At 48.1% G+C, this 24,471-nt stretch overlaps 1 protein-coding gene across 3 annotated transcripts in view; it reads left to right on the top strand.

Annotated features, from left to right (window-relative positions):
* LOC144150010 (cap-specific mRNA (nucleoside-2'-O-)-methyltransferase 1-like) overlaps positions 1-22,392 on the top strand; it is a 267,529-nt gene extending 245,137 nt beyond the window's left edge. For all 3 annotated transcript variants that reach the window (XM_077681781.1, XM_077681782.1, XM_077681783.1), the window contains 5 exons: positions 2,552-2,674; positions 3,757-3,848; positions 6,248-6,364; positions 17,813-17,943; positions 21,983-22,392. In XM_077681781.1, the coding sequence (XP_077537907.1) occupies positions 2,552-2,674; positions 3,757-3,848; positions 6,248-6,364; positions 17,813-17,943; positions 21,983-22,260 (741 nt within the window). In that variant the 3' untranslated portion in view covers positions 22,261-22,392. The remainder of the gene's footprint in view (positions 1-2,551; positions 2,675-3,756; positions 3,849-6,247; positions 6,365-17,812; positions 17,944-21,982) is intronic.
* Positions 22,393-24,471: the final 2,079 nt, after the last annotated feature.

Here is a 24,471-nt window from a genome sequence, read left to right on the forward strand (position 1 = left end):
TGCCAGCAGAAAGACGGAGCTTCCCAAGAAAACGGTGGTGCTAACAACTTTGTTTGCTCGGATTGAGAAACTGGTTGTGAAAATGAGAAGGGCGCAGACGCAGAGGCGCAGCGCCCAAAGAAAGCTTTCAAAGCGCATAAACAGTGCGCGAGTTAAAACTGTGGTGAGATGGGGCGTTTCACTGTGAGGTGCAAAAACGGCAAGCTCGTCCTTCACGTAGTAGAGCAGAGTGAGGACAGCAGACAGCTTTTGGAGCCCTTGGGTACGCGAGCTCGTGGTCAACAGCAAACTGTGCCGAGTTCTTCGCGGCTCCGCGGCGACGGTAGGTATGATCCACCCTTCGTGTGTCGGGCCGAACCAGCTGACGGGACGGCGCGTTTGGGTGGAACAGGCCATAGCAGCGCGAAACGTGCGCCTGCTGATTGTTTTAGTTAGCATCGGAGTTTCGTTATGTGAACTGGTCACCCAGGTGACAGAAATTTCGAAACGACTCGCGTCACAATTTTCGTACCTCTTCACGAATACAGTTAAACATGGATATAACAAAGTTGACAAAAATTCGCAATTTTTCGTTGCATCCAGGTATTCGTTACGTGCAAGTTTCGAGTTAAGGGTCGCGTGAATGAAGCAGAAACGAAATCAAAATGCTAGACATCAGTGATGGCGAACGAACTCTTTTGATTTATTTCACAGTGAAGAACCGCGCGATGTAGGCCTGCTGCTTTCCCACAAACTCAATCGCTACACGGCACTCCGAAGAAGCAAGGTCCCTTACCCCCGTATTCACAAACGTAGCTCAAACTAAGTATCAGTGATTCCTTTTGACAATTTGCGGTGCCTTAACCTGTTTCAAGGACCAAACCTGTGCTGAAAGGGGGGTTTTTCGGGAACTTGATGCTCTTTTCCGCTCTCATAATTGTTGAGGGGGTGCTAGCTGGGATGCTGCACGGGGCGGCGGCGTCCTTCTTGCTCGCTGGGGGACTCGGCATTTAAAATTGCGAACTTGTCTCGACAAGACAAAACTTTTCGTTTTCTGGCGGCGGAACTTATCACCAACGAACCGACACTACGGGCAGCAGTGGAGACTCGCGACTACACGCCGACAGGCACGCCTAGCAACTAACTGACACTGGAAACGCACCGTAGTTTGACGTGCGGGCGAAACACATGCGTTTGGAAGGGGCTGACAATGGGGAATGGAAAAACTTTGTTAAATCCAGGAATTCGTTAATTAGAGGTTTGTTACATCCAGGTTTAGCTGTATGTCCGATTGCGCGAAGAAAGCATTGTTTTTGAAGATTCACAAAAACGGCGGTTCACAAGCGTGCAGCGGAATTGGCCACCGCCGGCTTGCCGAGTGTGGACGCAGAGACCGCGGATGGTGTCACGACCTCGGAGAGGAACGGGGTGACAGAGAGATGGCAAAGACGCATTAGCTGAGGATTCCGAGAGGGGGAAGCATGAATCCACTGAGCACAATAATGTGTCGGCGTTGAACTCAGTGTTCACATTCTCGGGAGACTTTGGAAAGGCCTATCAACCCGAGTGCGCACAGTTTGTGAGATAATGATGCTTCACAGGAAGGCCTAAACTATTGCTTCACTGAGACCACGAAGCATGAGCCCGTTGAAACAAAAAGTGTTTCTCCAGATGTGAGTGTAGATTTGAGCGTAGAGCTCGGTAAGCCATCCATGGCCGCTGACGCGGCTCGTCTCTTGAAGGGAGACTTGCCTTGTCGTGGGGTCAAGGAACGCCAGCTCCTTTGCCTGATCCGCGCGGTTCCAGAGCTCGCAGGAAAAGCCCTAAGCAGGGCGTTCCTACTTTCGACATAACCTTGGTTGGAGAGAAGGGTCTCCAGAGGGGAAGGAGGGTGCTGGCAGGTTAAACCAGCCACTGGAGGGCCGGCGCTTCGTGTGCCCAGATCGTTGATGGGGAAGCGTGCGCTGCGCATGCGCGACGGCTATTCCGCCGCGGCAGGTTCCTTGTGTCGGCGGCACCGGGCAGTTAGCCCTAAATGGCATCGCGGGGCCGTCATGGGGAGCAGCACGGGGGCAGTTAGCCCCAATATTATTTTGCCAAGAAGTTTTGCAGGTGGAACTTTGCATCTGTGCATGTGTGTGATTACGCTCTTGGTTGATCGATTGTGGAGTTAGTTCAGCGCGCCGAAGTTACACCTAGGCTGTCAGGTGCACCGTAGTGGAGGGCTCCGGGTCAGTTGTGCCCTCCTGGGGATCTTTAACTTGTAGTAAAACCTCGACGGACGGGCGTTTTGGCTGCCTGCCTCCGATCAGAAAAGCACCCCCCGCGGCTGGGAATCGAACCCCTTTCTTTGGGCTCAGCAGCGCAATTCCTTAGCCACCGAGCCGCCGCGGTGGGTACGTGCAGTTATGCTTGTCCCCTGCCATTATATCCCATGGTCTTACCTACTGTTTGAAAGCAAAAAAAAAAAGGGTAATCCTGTATGCCTATTGTGTGCTGTCTGTTGTGGTGCGACTTAGCACAAATGCGTCATTCCTCTGTGTCACTGACTGGCTCCGCACCGCTTGTACAGCGGCGGCAGATCTACCAGTGGACCGGCATATCGACGGACCAGTGGAAGAAAGTGTCGGAGAACCTGGAACTGCCGGCGGACACACTCTTCTACGGCGAGATGGTCCAGGAGTTTGAAGGGGAGGTCAGTGACAGTGGCCCTGCGGTCGTGGTGACTGTTTCTTAGCACCAGAGGTGCGCAAACGTCGGAAGTTTAAACTGCGAATTTAATACGGTTACCAAAAACGGACTGAGAAGTCTTTTTTTGTCAGTGCCTGTTTTGCTGTTGAATGGTAAATGTGCCAAAAGATACGCAGACAGCAATGAAGGGGCCCTGAAGACAAAATACAGGTTCGCTTCCCTAAAAAGAGTGCTGTGTCCCAATAACAATGTTGACTTTATTGCACCCTTTGAACAAGTAATGGAGCTACTATTTCAGAAAGACAGATGAAGCAGTGCCAACTCTCCAGCCATTTTCCAGCAATCACTTTCTGACGTCAGAAAACTTTGTTTGTTGGATTGGCAGCCCGCTGCCAGGAAACATCATGACTGGGCGAGTCTAGCGGGGCCTCTGGTTCCGTTTGGTCGCATCACTTTACTGCTAAAGGGCAGTTAGCTCTCTGGTAACTACACCTTTAGTGCTGGCCCATGTGACGTCGCTGTGGCGCAAAATTTGAAAGTTAGAAAATGTCTTTCATGGCTGTAGTGGAGCCGAGTGAGTTACCAGAGGCTGTTTCAAATTAACAAAATTGAATTTTCTCTTCATTGCCTGCTTGAAAACAACTGTAGGGGCTTCAACGAGATGCCTAAATGTACGAAAAAACAGAACAACCACAAAAAGATGAGGCAAGAAAACAACAGCAGAACAGGAGGGAAGAAGTTCATGATGTGGCTGTCGGAGGTTAGTACTTTCGGTCCGTGGCAGGCCAGCACCAACCGAACGAAACTGACCCATGCATGCAAATTCCGTGTCATACGTGATCTCTGCGACATTGCTGCAGATTTGGTGTTGGAAGCAGTCTTGTCTTGTTCAGTGCAGGGCCTTGCATGAAGCGCACGCTGCTTGCCTGTCAACCAGAGTGTTGCGTATATTGGGATTTTCTGCACTGAACAATTGCGAGAAATGGTTTCCAAGAGAAATCGCATTGCGAGAAAGCACTTATCTTATTGTCTCAGGGTGGCCTCTATTGTACTGACGTGGCCTCTCTCTCGCTTCTTCCTCTGCAGGGCCGGCAGCAGAAGCGGTTCAACACCATCCACATCATCGATGCCCTCGTGCTGGGCAAGGTGCCAGTCCGGGACATGCACTACGAGCAGAGGCAAGTGGCCGTGCCCGTCACTGAGCTCGTTGAGATTGCGGCACTCGTGCCGTTGTTGTGGGCCGGCCAACACGCGCAAGTTAATTAAGGGGGGCACATGGGTTTTTGGGACCAAAAAAGCATCTTTTTAGGTATCACTTTTCTCTTTATTTGCAGTTTTCCCTCTGAAAATTCCTTACGTAGAACAGTACCAGGTACTTATAAAGGCCATAGAGGCATGATTTCAACAACAACAAAAAGAAAATTCCCATAATTCCTTACTTTTTCGCCGCAAGTGGTATCGCAGTGATACGAAATTCTTCCCAAGAGGTACATCCCAGCATGTAGTGCAGTGAGGAAGATCATTTCTTTTGCACTGTGAAGCTGAATGTTTGAACCACGCAATGTGGGAAGCAGATTTTGCATTTTGTGCTTCAGTAGTTGTTTAATTTGCGTTATTTTTAATTGGTTAGCAGCAGTAGTTCAAACCTAGAAGTTAGAATTGATGTTAACGTGTATGTGCTTGCAAAACGAAAAGAAAACTGCTTCCCACATTTTATTCCTCAAAACTTCTGGCGTATATGAATACCTTCCCGGTAATCTTTTGTTGAATAGATTTTTTTTTTGGTATTGTTTTGAAGAACAATCGAGGAAAATTTTTATTTTTAACTTGGGAACTATTCACCTCACATCAAAAATAATTAGATATTTGAAATCAGCTGGAAATACTGAACAAGCTCATGAAGGTTCATCGAAGGTGGTTGGAAAGCAAAAAAAAAAGAGTTTCTAAGACCAGTGTGCCCCTCTTACTTTTAAAGTGGGAAAGGGGTGTGACCACTCAGCATGCCCCATTGCTGGAGCTGCAGGTTAGTGTAGTCTCGTCTTTGGGCGTTTTATGTGCGCGGGTATTCCACCATGAAGGCATACTGGTTCGCTTTGGAGGACGTGTCTCCTCATTAGCAAAACTGTGCATTTAGTGTTGTCACTTACAAAACGGCACGTTTCACCTTTGATTTTTCAATTTGGCAGAATCTGGGTGCGTTGGCAGATTCGAATTAATGACAGTCGCGTATGTTCTGCTTTGGAGAACTCATTTCGGTCACTACCTATAAATTCTGAAAAAAAAAAAAATAATAATAATAAAAAATAAAATGCACTGCACAGGGTTCTAACTCTTGTTTTATCCAGACGTTTTGTTTGTGATGCATGATCTGTGCATGGGTGCTTTGCGGGAAAGCCGTAACAGTATGCCTGCTTTGCGTGGTCTGCGAAAAAGAAACAGAAACTATGCGGCACGTAGTGTTAGAATGTGAGGGTATCCATCCAAATCTACATGAAAGGAATATTGGGCTTCCAGAAGCCCTAGGATTTAAGGGTATCAGAGAGGAAGTTAACTTCAAGGCTGTCGAGGGGACGAAAAGAAGATTAGAATGCTGGTGGACGAAAAGCAGAGAGGGGAATATTGCCTAGGACAGTTACCACCTGTAACAGGGAAAAAAAGTATTACGGGCCTAATAAGCTTTAGTGCCTGCCCTAAGCAGCGCTAGTATTAAACCAAGAGTGTAAAACATAATTCTATTAGTCCTTTTTGGTAAGATGACATGTCATCACCCTGCTTCAAAGGGGAGACCAATAGCAATCATCATCATCATTTGTGTGGCAACTAAAGGTATTGTGTTGTAATTTTTTAATATCCAAACGAGCTCGGCACTTTTCACTCTGAAAGTGCGGCTGTGAGTTGGGTAGCTTGAATTTATTGATGGAGTATCGGATGTGTCCAGCAGCGTTCTCACGGCTGTGTTTATTTTCTAGCCTTTTTTCAAGTAAGTATTTGCTCCCTCCCCTGTGATTACGCGACTGGCTCTGAATGCGTGCTAGGTTATCTAGGAGACGTGGTGTGAACGAAAAAGTAAAGTAGGGCTTACAGTAACGTGAAGGCAGTCGTCGCCTTTAGGTTCCCCTAATTGGGCAATTGCTCATTCATGTCCATGGGTTACGTCACAGGTATTGATACATTTGTTAAAGCTAAGGCCGTCATACGGGATCATGTGCTTGTTGGTTGATAGCTGCTTGCAAGAATCCTGGCTCAATTCTTTCTGCGCTTGTCCCTTTCCTGCAATTGATACGTACTCTTCGTTTTTGAAAGCTTATAAACTGCTGTTTAGTAGGGGTGCGCAAATGGTGATGTTTGGAACGATCGCTTCTTTCGAGTAGTTGTGATTTGAGGTGAACATCTAGCGGTTTCCAAGGTTAAAACTGAAAATCGACAGTTTCTTCAATCATGCTTCAGGAACTGTCGCATCGTCACAAGCGTGTAAGGGAAGTTCTGCTTGAGCATTTTTGCCCACTGACAAGGACTGTCTTGTAGACACCACGCACTCCAATAACCATTCGCGGCTTGCCTGTGTCCCCCTGGCCAGGATGCAGTGGGTGCAGAAGTTTGTCAAGGCCCTCTCGAAGCCGAGCCGATCCGACCTGACGCCCCTGCGAGCCAAGGAGGTGTTCAAACTACAGGACATCGACTCCCTGTTCAGCAGGTACGAGGGAGTGCGGTCTCTACTCTGTTTTCTTGCTGTTTCTACTGCTCTGCCTGGCAATGAGCGCAGTGGCATTGCTACACTGCCCTACCTGGGTGTTTTGTATGCAGGATGCAGAGTTGTTCATCCCCGCATGTACGAAAACCTGCACCTTTGTCTCATTGATGTTTCTCGCCCAACGCCAGTGCCCGTAAAAAGTGGCAGCTATTTATATCGTGTTGTTTTTATCCTCCACTAAGCAGTAACCAATTGGCAGCTCCCACCTATCATAGAGTTTCATACTAATATATGCTACAGGTATGTCTGGCTCCACTGTCTAGAGAAGCTACGCTTCAGTGAGTGTTCTGTCATGTACCAGGCAGGCACGTTCCACTTGTCCTTGGCATGGCTCACAAACAGGCTGGAAAGTTGGCTCTGGCTGCAAAAACGCAACAATACTACCGGAAAGGATTATGCAAATTTGTTTTGTTATTATAAAGTTGAAGCACCGAAAAGATTTAATTGTGAGGAATAATTTAAGCTAACAACAAAAATGGTACTCAGTACCTATAGGGCAGAAATTTGGAAGGTCACTAAGAGGGTTCAACTTAAATTGAGGACGACTCGGCCAGCAATGGAACGGATGATGATAGGTGTAACGTTGAGGGGCAAGAAGAGAGCGTGGAGTGGGTCACGGAACAAATGCGTGTTAAGGACATATTAGTAGAAATTAGGAAGAAGAAATGGGCATGTAGAGCGAAGGCAAGATAACCGTTGGTCATTAAGGGCAACAGAGTGGATCCCCAGAGAAGGCAAGCGGTGCAGGGGGCGGCAGAAAGTTAGATCGGCAGATGAGATCAAGAAGTTGGTGGGGATAAATTGGTCACAGTTGGCACAATACCGGGGTAATTGGAGAATAACGGGAGCGGCGTCTGCCCTGCAGTGGGCGTAGATAGGCTGGTGATGATGATGATGAAAAAATGGCACCCTTTTTTCTTGAGCTTGGCTTCGAGACAAAAAAGAAGCCATGTGGCTAACCGAGCCAAGTGGGCGAGAAACGTCTCTAGCTGCAATGGCGGCACCCACTGCAGCGCCAGACTTCCCTCTGGTATATATTAGTATGAAACTCTGTGCTACGTACTGCTGACGTTGAACATCTTAATTTGGGGGTGCAGGCTGAAAGAGCATCGTTTTCACTTTGGAAAGTGTAGAAAAGCTGCCAACATCACTTGTAGAAAGTGTGCGAGCTCCCTATGGGACAGGTCGTGCAGTTTTTTGTTGTCCACACTAGTGTGTACGAGCGTAGTCGAAACAAGGTGGAAAAGCTTTTCTAAGTGCATGGAGACTTTACACTGGGCTTTCTTGCCGCCAAAAGCCAATACTCGAAATGACCTTCGTTGTGGCACACTCATTGACGGAAACTACAGAATAGACCATTAGTAAAAAGTAGTCACAGGGTGGGACGGTATATATTGGGGGTTTTTATGACCGCAGCTTTACCTCCCATAAAGCCCAGCGCATGAGCGTACTACATAAAAGGCAGTTCCCCAAAGCACAATACGATTATAGCGCTGTTTTCTGGTTGGCGTGCTCATCGGCTGAGGCAGCTGGGTTGTATCGCGCACTTTGGTTGTACTGCAGTACTGCATTATTGTGTGTTTTCACTGCTCCTACAACATGTGTTACAAGTGGTGTACGTTCAAGTTTTTGCGTGCTTCTCAGCACGTCTCCGTAAGTTGTTGCTGCGAGTGCATACCAAGCTGCTCTGGAAGGTCTGCTGCACTACATTGTGGGTTTACTATCACTGGCCGTGTTTGTTTTCAATGTTCCCTCCCAGCTGTGCAGGCCCTTTATGCTATGACCGGGATGCGCTGCATCTCGCAGGATGGCTTGTATGCGTAGTCCCATCATTGAGGTGCATCCGCAAACGTTATCTCTCTTCGAGACGTAATGTGCACAAGTAAGAACACGGCCGTGCCGTTAAAAACAATTGCCTAGCACAGGCAGCACAGCTGGCAAAAAGAGGGAGAGGGTGAGAGGGCACTCGGCATGAGCAGGGGTGCCAAAACAGCCGAGGAGTAGTGTAAGGCTTTCAAATAAGGCTTTTCGCAGATGACTGCGTCATGTACACAACGGTAAATCGAACTGAGGACCAGATTAACCTTAATCACTCATTAACAAAAATTCAAGCCTGGTATTCCCAGTGGGGAATGACATTGAACGTGAGAAAAACCGTAGCCATAACTTTCACGAATAAGAAAAAACCACTCAACTTTGCTTACACATTAGACAATTTAGAAATTACTAAAAGCGGTCAGGTTAAATATTTGGGAGTAACATTAACATCCAACCTTAATTGGGAACCACATATAACTGCTATTTGTTCGAAAGCGCAAGGTAAACTGGGTTTCCTAAAGAGAAAACTCCGTAACACTCCCCCTGCACTAAAGTTAACCGCCTATAAGGCCCTGATTAGACCAGCACTAGAATACGCAGATATAATTTGGAGTCCTTATCAAAAATTTCTTATTAATAAAATTGAGAGAGTGCAAAACTTAGCAGTTCGATTTGTGTTTTCCGATTACTCCAGGTATACCAGTGTAACTAATCTACGTAAAAGAGCTGAACTTCATTGTCTTTCCGAACGGCGAATACATTCTAAACTTGAATTCATGTATCTCCTCTATCATGGGAATTATACAATATCCAGATCAGACCATCTTCTTGAACCTTTCAGGCATTCCACGAGAACTAACCACAATAAGACATTACGAATGCCATCAAGTCACAACAACATCCACAAAAACTGTTTTTCCGTCATCAATTGCATATTGGAATCAACTTCCATCAATAGCTGTGAACTGTGACACAGTAGAATCCTTTGTTGAAAAGATTAAAACTATAAGTTTCGAACAATAGACGCAAATGTACTAATAGAGGATTTATTGTAAGCAGTTTTTTCCCTTCCATTGGATTGTACTTTTCCGCATGATTCTGAACTTTGCATTCTGACACTGTTGTTTTGACTACTAGGAATTGTATAGTTTTTTTTTTCTTTTCTTCGATTGTGTCTGTGCCTTTCTGTACGTGACATCGTTGTTTGTATTACCCATTGTACCACTCCTGCTTGGACCGAGAAGGTCTGCAGTATACTCAAATAAATAAATAAATAAAAAAATGGTCTCCTCGATTTGGCTACACTTTCTGCACTAGTTCACAAAAGTGCCGTGCAAGTGCAGCGCCAGTTCTTTCAGTGCGAGTGCAGCCGTACACTAGCGCTTTCCGTGCAGCGGCCGAATCGAGGGCAAGAGTGCAGAAACGTCGTCTGCTGCGGTTCGTGTTTGTGCGCTCGCGTTTTTTTTTTTTTTTTTTTCGAAATGGCGTCACCCTGCATTCACCTTGTGTTTCGTACACAAATGCACTATCTTGTTGCACGTGACGACCATCCTCGTCTAAAACGGCAAAAGCTGTCGTTTCTACTCCGTTTACTGACACAAGTATCATGCGGGAGTCGTCTGCTACGATGCGCACCAAAAAACGTGCCAAAGCACGCTACACCTTGCACAAGATGAGAACTCAATCGACCAGATTTAGGGGAAATCCCCAAGGTGGAGTAAGTTTCTGTGAAGGAAAGTTTGACATCCACCTAAATGCAGCCATACGGCTACAAAGGAAAGCTATACAGCTTTCTCAGAAACTTCGCAGTTGAAGAAAAATTCGTCCTGGTCCAGGATTCGAACCCGGGACCACTGCTTGACCGGAGCAGTCGCTCTACCAACTGAGCTAACCAGGAGGCTAGTCGTTAGTAGCGCGAAAGCGAATTGATCAACAACTCGAAGTGAAGGACAGGTGTTAATCGACCAGATTTAGGGGAAATCCCCAAGGTGGAGTAAGTTTCTGTGAAGGATAGTTTGACATCCACCTAAATGCAGCCATACGGCTACAAGTTTCTTCAAGGTGGAGTAAGTTTCCTTCACAGAAACTTACTCCACCTTGGGGATTTCCCCTAAATCTGGTCGATTAACACCTGTCCTTCACTTCGAGTTGTTGATCAATTCGCTTTCGCGCTACTAACGACTAGCCTCCTGGTTAGCTCAGTTGGTAGAGCGACTGCTCCGGTTAAGCAGTGGTCCCGGGTTCGAATCCTGGACCAGGACGAATTTTTCTTCAACTGCGAAGTTTCTGAGAAAGCTGTATAGCTTTCCTTTGTAGCCGTATGGCTGCATTTAGGTGGATGTCAAACTTTCCTTCACAGAGATGAGAACTCGCACAGGGGCTAGTGCAGAAGTGTAGAAGAACTGGTGCAGCACGGCGTCAAATCGAGGGCCGAAGTGCGCTAGCTGCACTGGTAAATCGAGTGCGCGAGTGCTGCACCGCCTGAACTGGTGCAGAAAGTGTAGCCAAATCGAGGAGACCAGTAATGTTGCCGAGTGTCGTTTTTCTAAAAATTTTTCATTACAATGCAGCCGTTCTTCAGAAGAAACACGCTAAATAAAATTTGCCATGCGTTCCCAAAGAAACTCGAGCGAAGCGCGAAAGCTTTATCACATCGAAGCTGCGTCTAAACCTTCGGGTGAAAGTGCGGACAATCAATCGTCAAGCCTCCAAAGGCCCCAATCGCAAACAACAAACGAACCCGTGCGATGTTTTTTTTGTGCACTCGGTAAACGGATCTACAAATGATATGCAGCGGAATCTTGGTGATACGAATCTCGCGGGACGGCGAAGAATATTTGTATCATCCAAAATTTGTACGAACCAACACAGACCAAAAAATTGAGCATAAAAAAAGTTGTCATTTATTTTTTTTTCTTACTTCCGCATGAACAAATCCGTTATGTTTTTCTGCTTTTTTTTAAGCCTCCATGTCGTTGAGAAGTCCTTTCTGGTGTGCATGCGGCTTTGCAATAGTCGCCTCACTCGTGGTGCCCAAGCGCACGACACGCCGCAACGGTCAAGGCGTGAACCGCACGGCGCATTTTTGCATGCGTGCAATCTTGCGTGCGACTTCTTCGCGCCTGCGTCGATGATTCCATGCTTGCAGCAGCTTCTGCCTCGGTCAGAAAATGACGCACGCCTCAGTGGCAGGATCCCGGCAACTTCCGACAATGGGGAGACGCATGCCTCATGGCAGCAGTTTCGAAGCGCTCGAGGCAGCCGGGCTGGCTCCACCGGTCATGTTTAGGCTTACCTCCCCGGCTGATATTTCATGCGCGCTTTCACTAGCGGCGCTGATGTCTTATAGCACCGTTTTCGCCCACATTATCAGCTCCTTTACCGCACAAGCAACTTCGTGTAAGCCTTGAGTGGCATTTTAACTCTTTAAGGGCTCATTAAACGAAAGAATTATGTTCCGAAATGGCCAATTTTTTTAATGATGTGGTATACTTCAGTAACGTGTTCGAAACAGAAAAAACATTATCGAAAATATTTTACGGCATATAATAAAGTTTTATTGGTCATTCTTCACTTCTTATAAGACGCTACACCTTGGGTATGTCAGGTGTATTCACAAATAAATTCCTGCAAATCTAGAAAGTAAAACTTGGGTTTCAATTGCCGTGCAGATAATGCACTATTCCTCAATAGTTCACCTGATGCTAGGTGAGGCCACCATTCGTGTGGTAGCGTTCAGAGCGCGGCACTGCGCAGACAGCCTCCTCGGGGTCTATCCGATACCATTCACGGGAGCTGGCCACCGTATATCATTGCGCCTGTTTTCCCCTTCCGAAACCCGCCGCGGTGGCTCAGTGGCTTAGGCGTTGCGCTGCTGAGCACGAGGTCGCGGGTTCGATTCCCGGCCGCGGCGGCCGCTTTTCTGATGGAGGCGAAAAGCAAAAACACGCGTGTGTATGAGGTTTCGGCGCACGTTAAAGATCCCGGGGGGTCAAAATTAATCCGGAGCCCTCCACTACGGTGCGCCTCATCGCCTACATTGCGTCGGCGCGTTAAACCCACAATCAATCAATCAACCAATTTCCCCTTCCGAGTCGCCGTCCATAAAAATGTCATCACTGTCCTTTTTACTTGAAGAATCAAACACACCGCCGACATCCTGATCACTTTCACTTTCATCATCTGAAGAAGACAGATTGAGATTTCTCACACCAGAACGCCGCACGGATGAGGCCATGTGTGTAATACGTGCGGAAAACAAGCCACCCATTTTGCCATCTAGTGCGAAAACTCTCATTGAATACATGCGCCAATTGCAGAACCCGTGCTGAAAAGCAGAGAAAAGCATCGTTTGACGAGCTGGGCTTGTCAAAAGCCTCTTATAGCATTGAAAAAAACCCATGACGACCACAGCTCATCAAAAGCAAAATACTGGCAAATGCTCACGTCGAGCTCAGGTCGTCATAAGCCCTTAAGGGGTTAAAGAGCGGTTAGAAGCGGTCACTCGAGCGCCCCGCACCATTGCCCTCACCACTTCGCGGCCGAAACTGCAGCCATGTTGCCGCTACCAACCACACCGTGTGCAGTGTACAGGTGGTTTTGAGGCAGCGTAAGTGCACCTGTGGCCGCCGGCATGGCGCATTTTCACGAGCAGAAAACGACAGCCCAGCCGTTCCTGCAGAACGAGTGACAAAGAGGGGAGAGAGAGCCCATACGTCGCCGTCTCTTGCTCGCTTGGCAGCCAGGCGCCCCATCGTCTCGTTCGTGTCATCCGCGGGGCCACACAGGTCCGTTCGTAGCAGCCGAAATTTTCCCCATTGCAAATAAAGTTAAACCTCGATATAACAAACTTGTACTTGGAGGCGCAAATTTCGTTTAAATCGCGATTTGCTTAAAATCGAGGTTTCCATTTTAGAGTGCATTCAACACGTTCTTGAGGTCTTACAACCTTGCTCATCACACCAGAAACAACTGCTGTGCAGTTACCTCTCCACTTAAAGTGAAATTTCTGCAAAAACCGGTCGCGAAAATTGCGTGAATTACCGTATAAACCTGAATATAGGTCGACCCGGTATATAGGTCGACCCCCTACCTTGAGGTGGGAAAAGTTGACAAAAGAATAATTCGGCACAGAAGCGCAAACACAATATCTATATTTATTTTCGGCGCCCGTCCGCCACTCCCACCCACTATGCCTGCCGAAGTCATTCGTCCAAGCTGTTAGAGTCGTCCGAGGATGACTGCTTCTCACTGTCGTCTTCAGTGCCGTCTTGCGCGTTGCGGCTGGAGCACTTACTGAACGCTCGTGCAACCATGTCATCGGGCAGTGACTGCCCAGAGTAGGACACCCAGCTTGACACGGTCGCGAGGGACGGTCTTCGCAGCCGGCTATCCACTCATTTTACAGTTGGCGGAGCCGGTCCGCGGATGGCCTCCGCTGTAACCGGCAGCGTGAGCGAAGTTCCCGAAGTCCGCCACTCTTGTCTCCAACGTGGGGTGCATCGCTTGATGTCCACCGAACGATCTGTTCCGGGGCTTGCACGCGCACAGCTGAGCTTTCTGGCTCCGCCAGTACCGCACACTTTTCTCCGAAACACCAAACTGACGTTGCGCCACCATGTTCCCGTTTTGCTCGGCGACTCAATCGCCTTAGCTTAATTAAGCGCAGCGGTGGACTGGCGTCGACTTCCGCCGCTCATCTCGGAGCAGACACGTTCAGAAATGCACGCACGCACACACACAAGACGAGTAAAATACGAAAAACTAGAGAAAAGAGAAAAGCAAATGCAGTCCGACACAGAGGGCGATGGCGAAGGACTACGCTTGCGCGTTGTTGCCAGACAACAATTTACATTCTCCCAATGACCTCTATATAAGACGAGGGGGGACTTTTGTTGGGACTTTTTTGGAAAAAACACTCGACCTATGTACTGGTTTATACGGTAACAGTTTTAACACTTAGGCAATGGGATTCAGGTAGCCGACGATAGTTCATGCGTCGTCGTAAAACCGGTGTTTTTCAGCAACGCCTCACTAAATATGATAGCGCACCTCACTGGGTTTCCACTTCGTTTTCTTTTTTTTTTCATTTCAGTCACTACTAAACGCCGCTGTTAGTCAGTCGAACCCGCGTCCGTGCCCCGCGAACTTCACCTTGGTGAGGTGCCGGTTCGAAGTTATGCGTCTTTTCGGTCTGTTTAGTGGTAGGCTTAGGCGCGGCAGGCCGACAGCAGACAGGTGCTATGAAACCTTCGAGTGACTTTTTTTTATCTACAAAGGCTCTGCAGTATGGGCTCGAGATGCAACAATGAAACTCGAGATAAAGTCATGATCGTGAGCTGAGCGGAGTACTTGTGGACCGCTAAACTGTGTGGAGCAGCGCTTACGTGCTTCCGCTAAAGCGGAAGGCTTACTTTAAATATCTAATGGCCAAATTCTATTAAGCAATTAGTTTTACGGCTGCTGAGCCCTAAAGAAACCAATCTCTCTGCATCGCAGCTGTCAAATGAACACGGGTGAAACGAAGATGACCACAAACAAAGAGAGCACTTTATTGCCACCAGCACTCGATGTTCAGGCCGTAGTAAAGAAGCCCATAAGCAGTGCTTGGCATTTCTTGACCAGGGCGGGCCTTACGTGAAGCTCATATATCGACATCGCTGACAAGGCTTGCTTTTAAATGTTCACCTGAGCAACACCACGTGCATAAACAGGTGGCGTTGGCCTGCATGCCTCCGGAGGACGTCGATGGCATCCATCATTTTGGTGGCTGTCAGTTTCACCGGCACTTCCTCAGGCTCTTTGGAGCACTTTTCTTTTTCTTGAATCTTTTCACAAGATTCACCTAATGATGCAGGGACAAAATATTAATGTGGTTATCAGCGAGCACAACCTAGAGCAGCGGCACCGTGAGCAAGCAGGCGTGGAAAAAAGAACTTTGAAGTAGGCTTCGGTAGCTTAATAAGCACAGGGCGCTGGCGGAGGCAACGATGAGATTCAATTTAATTTAATTTAATTGCCTGACATTTAATATGTTTACAGTGCTTGTAGAAACAATGCTAAAATTGCCTCTGTGGTATAGTTGCACTTCCTGGTCCTCCTAGAGCACAAAAGGACAGGAAGTATTCGAGTATTCCGTAGTAGATAATTAAATAAAATTGCTCAAAACAAAGTGGCATAACATGTGGCACAAGTCTAAACTTACACCACATAGACGAAAACTGACTGCATATTTGTTCTCAGGATGTTGAAATACACTGTATGTGTAGATCTCAAGCACGTAGGTTAAAAAATAAGAATGTCCTCAAGACCAGTCTCCCCCCCTAAAAGAAAAGAAACAGAAAGTAACTATTTATTTCCAGTATACTGTGGTCACGAAGCACCATGCAGGTCAGAGACAGCAGTACATATACTAGCAATACATACAGCACATTGCAATAACATGAAAGGCAACAAGATGTAGAAGAGAAACAGAAAGTAACTACAGTGGAATCTCGGTCATACGAATCTCAAGGGGCGGCAAAAATATTCGTATCACCCGAAAATTCGTATCATCAGAAAACGAGAAAAAATGGAAATGTGCCGCGCATGCGGCATGTGGTGGCAACATGGCGTCGGCTCTTGCCGTGAAGAGGTGCAGGTAGCTTCAGCGACCGCTTCTAACCTTTTAAAACGCAGCTCAAGATGTAAACTAAATTGCTCATGCGGTAAAGGAGCTGAGAGTGTGGGAGAAAACTGCACTATAAAATATCATCCGCGCCAAATATCCGCCGTGGAGGTGGCCCAGCCAGCTTCTGCGAGCGCTTTCAAACTGCCGCCGTGAAGAGCGCGCCTCCCCATTGGCGCAAGTCGGCAGGCTCCTCCCACTGCCGCGCATCATTTTCCGAGCGTGGTAGAATGTAGAATCTGACACGGGCGAAATCGTCGACATGGGCGTCAAAAGAACGCGCGCTCATCGCCGACGCAACGCACGCACACGAACTCAAGCGTGAACCGCATGCAATTCGCGTGCGTTGCGCGTGCGCTATTTTCACGCCTGCGTCGACGATTTCGCCCCTGCGTCAGATTCTACCTCGCTCGGAAAATGATGCGCGACGCGCGGCAGTGGGGTGGAGCCTGCCGACTTGCTCCATTGGGGAGGCGCGCTCTTCATGGCGGCAGTTTGAAAGCGCTCCGGACATCCCGCTGGACCCGCCGAGATGTTTATAGGCTTACCACAGTGGCGGATATTTGATCGGCGCTTTCCCTAGCCGCGCGGACGATGCTTTGCAGTGACGTTTTCGCCAACATTATCAGCTCCTTTACTGTACAAGCAACTTCATTTGTTTCTTAAATGGCATCTTAAAGAGCGATCAGAAGTGGTCGGTCGAGCTACCCGCACCACTTTTCGGCCGGTGACGCCGCCATGTTGCCGCCGCGCGCAGCATGCGGGTGGTATTCGCGGCAGCGTCAGCGCGCCTGCGGCGTTTTCGTGAGCAGAAAACGCTCCATACGGTTCATGCTTCAACATAATCAACGTGCAAGTGGCGCAGTCAACACGGCAAGGCTAGAGTTCCTGTATATAGCTCCCGCAGGGAGCTAAGAGTTGCGCGACCCTTTTCCACGCGCCGCCGTGATTGCGACACTCCGGTTATCCATGCCGCGCAGAGAAGCCCCCACTACGGCTGCGCCGCAGCCGCCGACGCGGGCGGCACCGCAGCAATCCAGCGTAGCCGCCGTAAGGCGCCGCCGACCGAAGCGCCCCCACCGCGCTTCGGCCGCCGTCGGAAGCGTGGCGGCGAGACTCCTTCACTCCCGACGGGCGGCTTTCCCGCAGCAATCCGGATAACAAAGATGGCAGTCGGTCGCGCAACTCTTAGCTCCCTGCGAACTCTAGGCAAGGCGACAACAGGGTAGGTAGAGCGCGGGGCATAGAGGGAAGCGAGGAATGCGGAGAAGGCAAAATGGCGAGGGTATTCACCGTCAGAAATGAGGGAACGCTTGATTGCCTCGGTTTATTCACGAAGTAGAATACAAAAAAAAAAAAAGGAAGCTAGAGGCACCCGAGCTGCTGCCAGCGGAAACGAAAGGTACAGAGAGAAGATATTGCAGCGGGAGGTAAAAGGAGGGAGGGAGAATGGACGCGTCGAGAGGGCGAAACGTTCGGTTCGTTCGGAACAACACCTCCCCACGAGGAGGATCACCGTCAATGGGGGAGGACTAATGCTTTTGTGCCCACGCACAACCAAGGCCGCACGGCCGCACCGACACTCCTGCCTCCCGTCCACGCCGCAGTCGTCTGCTCGCGTGTTCGTATCACCCGCACCGGAGTGTTAAATGCGCACGGATCATCCGAATTTTTTTACATTGCATACAATGCATTTTGGCCGGGGAATTTTGAAAATTCGTATCACAACGAAATTCGTATCAACTGGATTCGTATCACCGAGATTCCACTGTATTTATTTACAGTATACTGCAAATAGTGGTGCTTCTTCCACTTTGGGGTGGCTCCCGTCTCTCTCTGCCTGCCCTGTTCGTGACTCCCCCCCCCCCCGGTCCCCTTCCCTTCTTTGGTGCATGACACGTGTGCAGGATCAGCCTGAAGCTGGAGAAGGGGGCGGCACGCAACCTGCGCCTGAGCTGCACCGTGCCCCGGGAGCTGCGCGACCGGGAGGAGAAGCACTTCTCGGCCACGGGCGTGCTCTTCTACCGCACCACCAGGGGTGAGGTCCGCTGCTGCTCGGTCATAAAAGGGGAACAGCGCAAACTCAGACAAGACACAAGAAGAAGGAGGTGACAAACACGAGCGCTGACTTACAACTGAGGTTTATTCCTTGGCTTTTCACATATACAGTTGAACCCCTTTATAAGAGACACGTACCGGGGAGCAGTTTCTGTCTCTTATACGAGATGTCTCTTATAAGCAGGGTACCATGTTTTCACTTACTAATAAGACCCTAGTTCAATGTGGGCACCCTATGACTAAAACAAGCTCAAAAGAATGCTACAGCATGTTTCAAAAGATTCATTCTAATTTATGCTTGGCCCCCAGAATTTATGAAACAGTTCTGAATCTTTGTTTGCTTCATGACTGTATTTACACTGTATATTTTACAACCGATTCTGCAAGCTTTTTTTTCTTTCCTCGTTTGTGGAAGATGAATCGTACATGTTGAGTTCACAAGCCTGATGAATAGGCGGAGCGCACAGCTTCTTCCGCTGTGTGCTCAGGCTATTCATTATGCTTGCAGGACTCAACATCTGCGATGCTTTTTGATTGGGAGCTATGCCAGTGGGAGAACCCGCATGTGCGATCGCGCTCCATCCAATGGATGGCAGTAAGCTTCACCCACTTCTGTAAGTTGCATTTCCATTGGCAGGGCTTCTCATCGTCATTTCATAGCTGACTGAACCACTGTGTGTTTGCTGAAGTTATAATAAATAGCGACTGCAGGCGTCTGTCATCCACCTGTGCTTCCAGGATGGAAGCAACTGCAATTAGTGACTGGTGGCACTGCGTCTGAAGTTAAAATGGCAAGTAAGATTATTGATTAAAGTTCAAGGCTGACTTGTCTCTTATAACCAATCTTCTACATCCGATGTCTGTTATAAAAGAGGTCGATTTAATGGGAAAGATAGGGCAGCCAACCATGTGGGTCAATAGTGTCTCTTATACCCATTTGTCTCTTACATCAGTGTCTCTTATAACGAGGTTCAGCTGTATATGCCAATAGTCAAAAGCACAAGAAAGACCGAAAATTTCACGATAGAAGGAGATACGAAGCTGCTCGTCATGCTTCACCGACGCCATGTGCCACAAACACTTGCTGTACTATTGAGGGACAGATAATTAATCTCTTTCTGCGAGAGGGACAAGGAAGGAACGCTAACACATTTATCTTTTCTGCGCAATATTTCTGCGGCTTCAATTATTTCTCTTGTTATTTTATCTTTTTGTCGTGAAATGACCTGCGTTTTTCGAAATATTGGGGCGCAGTCGTGGCAATCCCGACAGTGGACACCTAAGTGGTCACTAATCGCCGTGTGTACGTTATAGTTATGTTCTTTTAATCTTTCATTTAGGCATCATCCAGTTTGGCCTACGTACGTTTTCCCACAAGACAGCGGAACGGAATAGACGACGCCTTTAACACATTCAACAAACCGGTTTTCGTGCTTTACGGAGCAAGACTGCACTGTTCTTTTGGTTTTGTTTACTCTAGAACACATGGAGGAAAGCTTGTTGGGAGCGGAAAACACAACATTTACGCTAGCTCTTTTTCCTATCTTTTTCAAATTGTGCGCTATCCGGTGCATGTAAGGAATAACATTAAGTTTGTCACGTTTGTTAGTTTCTACATCTGCTTCACTGTCTCGTCCCTCTCTTTTTAACCTCTGCATCATTGATTCTGCTATCGAGGCCAATAGCTGCTGTGGGTACCTCGCTATCAGAAGCCAATCAACCTGCTTACGAACCTGCTTACCTGCTAGCCCAAGCCTTAACCCTTACTGCTCGGTCCCCCTGTCTCCCTCTTTGGGTCCAATGTTTGCTGCCGTTTGTGCCTACCAGTGCTCGTATCACTTGTTCCCAGAGCTGTGTGTTGTGTCCGGGGTGCATAGCTGGGCACATTCTTCCCGCTCGTGCAACCAGGCTTGGCAGCTAGGTGAGGAGAACAACAGTATGGGATGAGGATGGGGGCTATCCCCACCTGTCACCGTCTTCGTGTTTGGTGCGCTGACCCTACCGCTACAAACGGGAACTACCGACGAAAGTTTCACCAGAGCATACTGCGACGTTGGTTTCGGTAGCGTTTACGCGGGGCATGGGGGGAAATCGTCAACCACAGATCAACCAACGCATGCAATGCAGTCATGAACAATTTTAACAGGACAGCAGTGACACCTACGGGGCCGAACTAGATGTGGAGAGCGATAACAAGTGAACATTAACACTGGGAAAAGTGCATACAGTCGAACCCCGCTACAACGAACTCTGCTTCAACGAAATATTTCCAATTCCTCATCAGTTAGCATTAGAAGACAATGCAACAAAGCCCTCACCACAACGAACAATTTGTCTGGCTTGCTTCCGCTTCACCGAAATTTTCGATTATTGGGGCTTGGTTTGAATATTTGTTTCTCAATAAAATAAGCATAACGCCAGCTATTTGTAACTTTATATACGTTCAGGATGCTTAGCTTCACCGAAAACATGCGCTGCGCGCCCACACTACCACCCAAAACAAAAACGAACTCATAGGTGGACGCCATTGTTTGCTGGTGATAACGATGTGGCTGGCCGTCTTTACATGATGCACAGGCCCGGTTTCCCAAGCAGGAGCAGCCAATCCGTATCCAGTTGAAATCGCGCAGATGTGCTCTGCTGCTGGCGCAGCGCCGTCATGTATGTGTTGTGAGCAGCTGTCCTTGCACTTTTCCGTCTACAATTCTTCAAAGTCAAAAGCAAAAATAATGTTTTCATGTTTAGTCTTGATCACGTGTCCTCCTATCTTAGTCGCGAACGCGCAGTCGTGTTAAGTGCAAGCACACGCGGCTTGCCTGCCAAGGTCAGTAGCTGCCGCGCCCTTTCAGAGGATAAGATAACGGCACGACTCCTGCCACAGGCGAGAGGGGGGCTTCCAGCTGCCTAGCAGCTACCTGCAGGTAATCAGCTTAGTGGACACGCCTTCTTGTACAGCAGTACGTTTTGCCATAACTGCATTTCTTGACCCCTCCCCCGCCTCCGTAACGCGCTCTTTTCGTGCAGGTAAAAAACAGATAACCATTGGTATGTTTCTTATTTGAATAAACACAAGGGTATTGTGCATCACTCCTCTTTCTAAACATTGTATTATGCTGCCAGTGATGCGGAATATACGGGGCTATTTTTCTTGCCCTTCCGTGCTGTGTTGCGGCAGATTTTGCCTCAGCGAATTTTCACTTCACCGAAATTATTAGCACGTCCCATCAATTTCATTGTAGCTGGATTTGACTTTATATTCCGTATTTTGTCGCGTATAACCTGCCCCTGCATATAATCCGCATCCCCACTTTCTGTCGACCAACAAAAAAAAAAGAATATACCCCCGCGTATTGCCCGTATATTTTATACATAAAAGGATAGACCAAAGCTACTACTCAAGCAACATTACACATTTGTTTATGCGAAAGGACTTACGAGCTGACTATGCAACAAGAGGACTTGCCGCATACATTTTTTCGTGTTGGTTTATTGTTGAGCTGTGTGCGCAAAATAACCACTGCTAATGGGATAACAGTGACTTGCTATTACTGCTGTAGGGACATCACAGCCAGACGTGCATTTCGGTGAAGCTGCAACAAAAGAAATACCTTGCATATAATCCGCACGTGTACTTCACCCCTGAAATTTTCGCATTTTTGGTGCGGGTTATACGCGCAAGAATACGGTACTACTCACATACCTGTTCTGTGGGTCCACTATCAAGACCGTGATCCAAGTCCCAAGTCCACAGAATACAATAAGTGTAGTAAAGTTGTAATGGAAGAGCTTTGCTACGTGCACATGGGCAAACGAGTGGTAATTTGCTAGAGCCAGGCTTTGACAAAAACTTTCCATTTCCTGACTTTTCGCTTGCGGGGGTGCCCCAAAGGCGCAGCTCTATGCCCCTTCCTCTTCATGCTCATGTTATGTTCCCTTGGTTACTCCCTGTGCCTGTCCTTCTTTCCAGAGAGAGAGACGGAGACCAATTCATTTCTGTGCCCTTCTGTGCGCGTTCGCAGAGCCCTGGCATGAGGAGTTCAGCCAGAGCCAGCAGCGGACCTACTACTACAACACCATGACACGCAAGAGTGACTACCGCATGCCCCAGAAGGGTTGTGCGGCCACCTTTCGCGACTGCTTTACGTCGGCCGTTCTCTGGCCGTGGGGCTCGGGGGTGCGCATCCTGGACCCGCCCAATGCACACCCCACATCGTCGGCCGACTGTCCGCCGCCCAACGACGGCCGCGTCCACCGTGCTACCCTGGTCAGCTTTGTCCACAAGCGGCTGGGCCGGTAGTGATGGCCGGCCCTTGTGGGAGAGTGTTTGTACATTGGTTGCGTGGCAGAGTGTGCTGAGAGAGAAAGAGAGAGAGAGACAGCAATGATGACGACAGAAGAATGGTGATAATTAAAGGAGTGCAACTCGCAACTACGTGTCGGCTTCTTCAATCGTTATGCAAAAGGATAGGTGGCACATGGAGCGCAGAAAAACGGCGTCAAGACATATTTCCATTGTCTCCAGTGTGTGGAGTGGCCTGAAATGCGCTGCACAGGCAAAGTGGACGTACACAAAAAAGAAAATCAGACCGCACAATGCTGTAGTCTTTGTTGAGGTGGCAGCTAGACTGCTGGCATCAGTGCTGGAGTGAGAGATGGGTGATCTTAGGCTGGCCAGCATGATGTTAGGCTGGCAGTGAACTCCTACTAAACATTATGGAATGCATTACTTAAGGGGCGGACGTGGCGATTAAAAGGCGAAAATTTACCAACAAATTGTCTTTTTGGAAGTCACATTTTTGGATAGCATGTTTTACATTCTATGCATTTACAAAATTTCTCTTACAAAAACCATCGCGAAGTGCCAAAGAAAAATATTTGTCAGCTGAGGTGACAAAGTATTTCGCAAAATTACGAAAATACAGCAATTTTCGCCGCACTGTATCCCTGGAACGACGCCACCGGGCACCACCATCTTGTTCGCGTTAGATCAGCTGAGTCCAACTTCCGCATTCTAGTCGCCGCTTTCACTGTCGCTCACTCAAACTAAAAAGAGAGACAGTGAAACGAAGCACCCAATAGATTCAAACACGCGATTGGCTACTCGTCCTCTCAACGGCTCTATCGATTGGGTGTCGCCATAGCAACAACAAGATGGCCGCCAGGCGGTTCGGCAGCAGCGCGGTTCGCACCCAGTCCGTTTCTCTAATGTTTTCCTCGGTTTCGCGGTTGGCGTGGTTCCTGTTTAGTGGTTTCATCTGTTGCGATTCTGTGCAGTGACGCCATTGTTATCACGATGATGATGCTTGAGATTGTGCGCCAGATTACGGGAAGTGCGCGGCTCAGAGGACGCATCGAAAACGTGCCTGCGGCTTCGCTGTGGTTTGTCCTTGAGTGGGAAATGCAGTGCGAGCGTCTACAATTGGAATTCGTGAAGTGAACTTTTGGAATCGGTGCAATGTTATAAAACGCTTAGTAGTTGTTTCACAGCGAGCTTGCGACCTTAATGGAGCTGTTACGTTGCGGCTCGCTGTGCTGCATTGTGCTGCATTGCACGTTTCGCTGCATTGGCCGACATGTTCGTGCTGCTTGGGATGGTGGGACTGGTTGGTATTGCACACGAGTAATAATAATTGATGTATACGACACGAAATGTAATTCCATACGAGAGGTGGCTACACATGGGAATGTTACTTAATTAAATTACGATCGGGGAGAACGTGCGCGTCATGGATTTTGAGGGGAAGGGCTGATGGGGTGCAATGACCCGTCATCCCGTATTGAGCAACTTTTGCTGGGGCTCTACACTCATTCGTACAACGCAGTCCGGGATTACAAAATATTGTTTTCGGCATTTGAATAATTAAAAAATACCGTATTACCATGTATTATAGCCCACCTTTACGAGGACCACGGGGATGATATTGCAAAAAACTTGCATTGGCACAAGGAGATACATCTTCACTATGGCCTCCATGGCCACCATTAAAGCATATGTATCGAGTTAATAACCAAAAAATACTGTTGCACCAATGAGATAATTATTGCCGGCTACTTTCATTGAGATGTTTTCCGGTAACTGAGATGCTTGCCGGTAACGGGTGTTGCAATACCTGCTGTAGTGGATGAATGTAGTTTGAAATTGAACCAATTGAGACTAGTGGAGGTGGTGATTGATGTGTACATGGAGCTTCCGGAAACCAAGAAAACGTGAAACCCAATGTTTTCTAGTCACGTCCTTGTTTCTTCTACAGTGCTATGCACTTTCGCTGGTGCGGAGTAGTTTGGATAGGAGATTCTGCCCCTTGAGTCTTCGGCAAGCCAGGAGCAGGATCAGATGAGGGGGCCGTGCGGTCCAAGCTAAGTGGCTCACAAGAATAATCATTTGAAATTTACTTTCGGTGTTCATGTACTAGTAATGTAAATATTCTATGTGTATTCAGTGTAAGGATGGGCCCAAGTAACCATGGGTGCCTGGTCATTTTAGAATGTCTGAGAAAGCGGATAAAAC

The sequence above is a fragment of the Haemaphysalis longicornis genome, unplaced genomic scaffold, assembly GCF_048455015.1.
Source record: "Haemaphysalis longicornis isolate Haplotype H1 unplaced genomic scaffold, Haemaphysalis longicornis Haplotype H1 scaffold_8, whole genome shotgun sequence".
Classification (NCBI taxonomy): Eukaryota; Metazoa; Arthropoda; class Arachnida; order Ixodida; family Ixodidae; genus Haemaphysalis; species Haemaphysalis longicornis.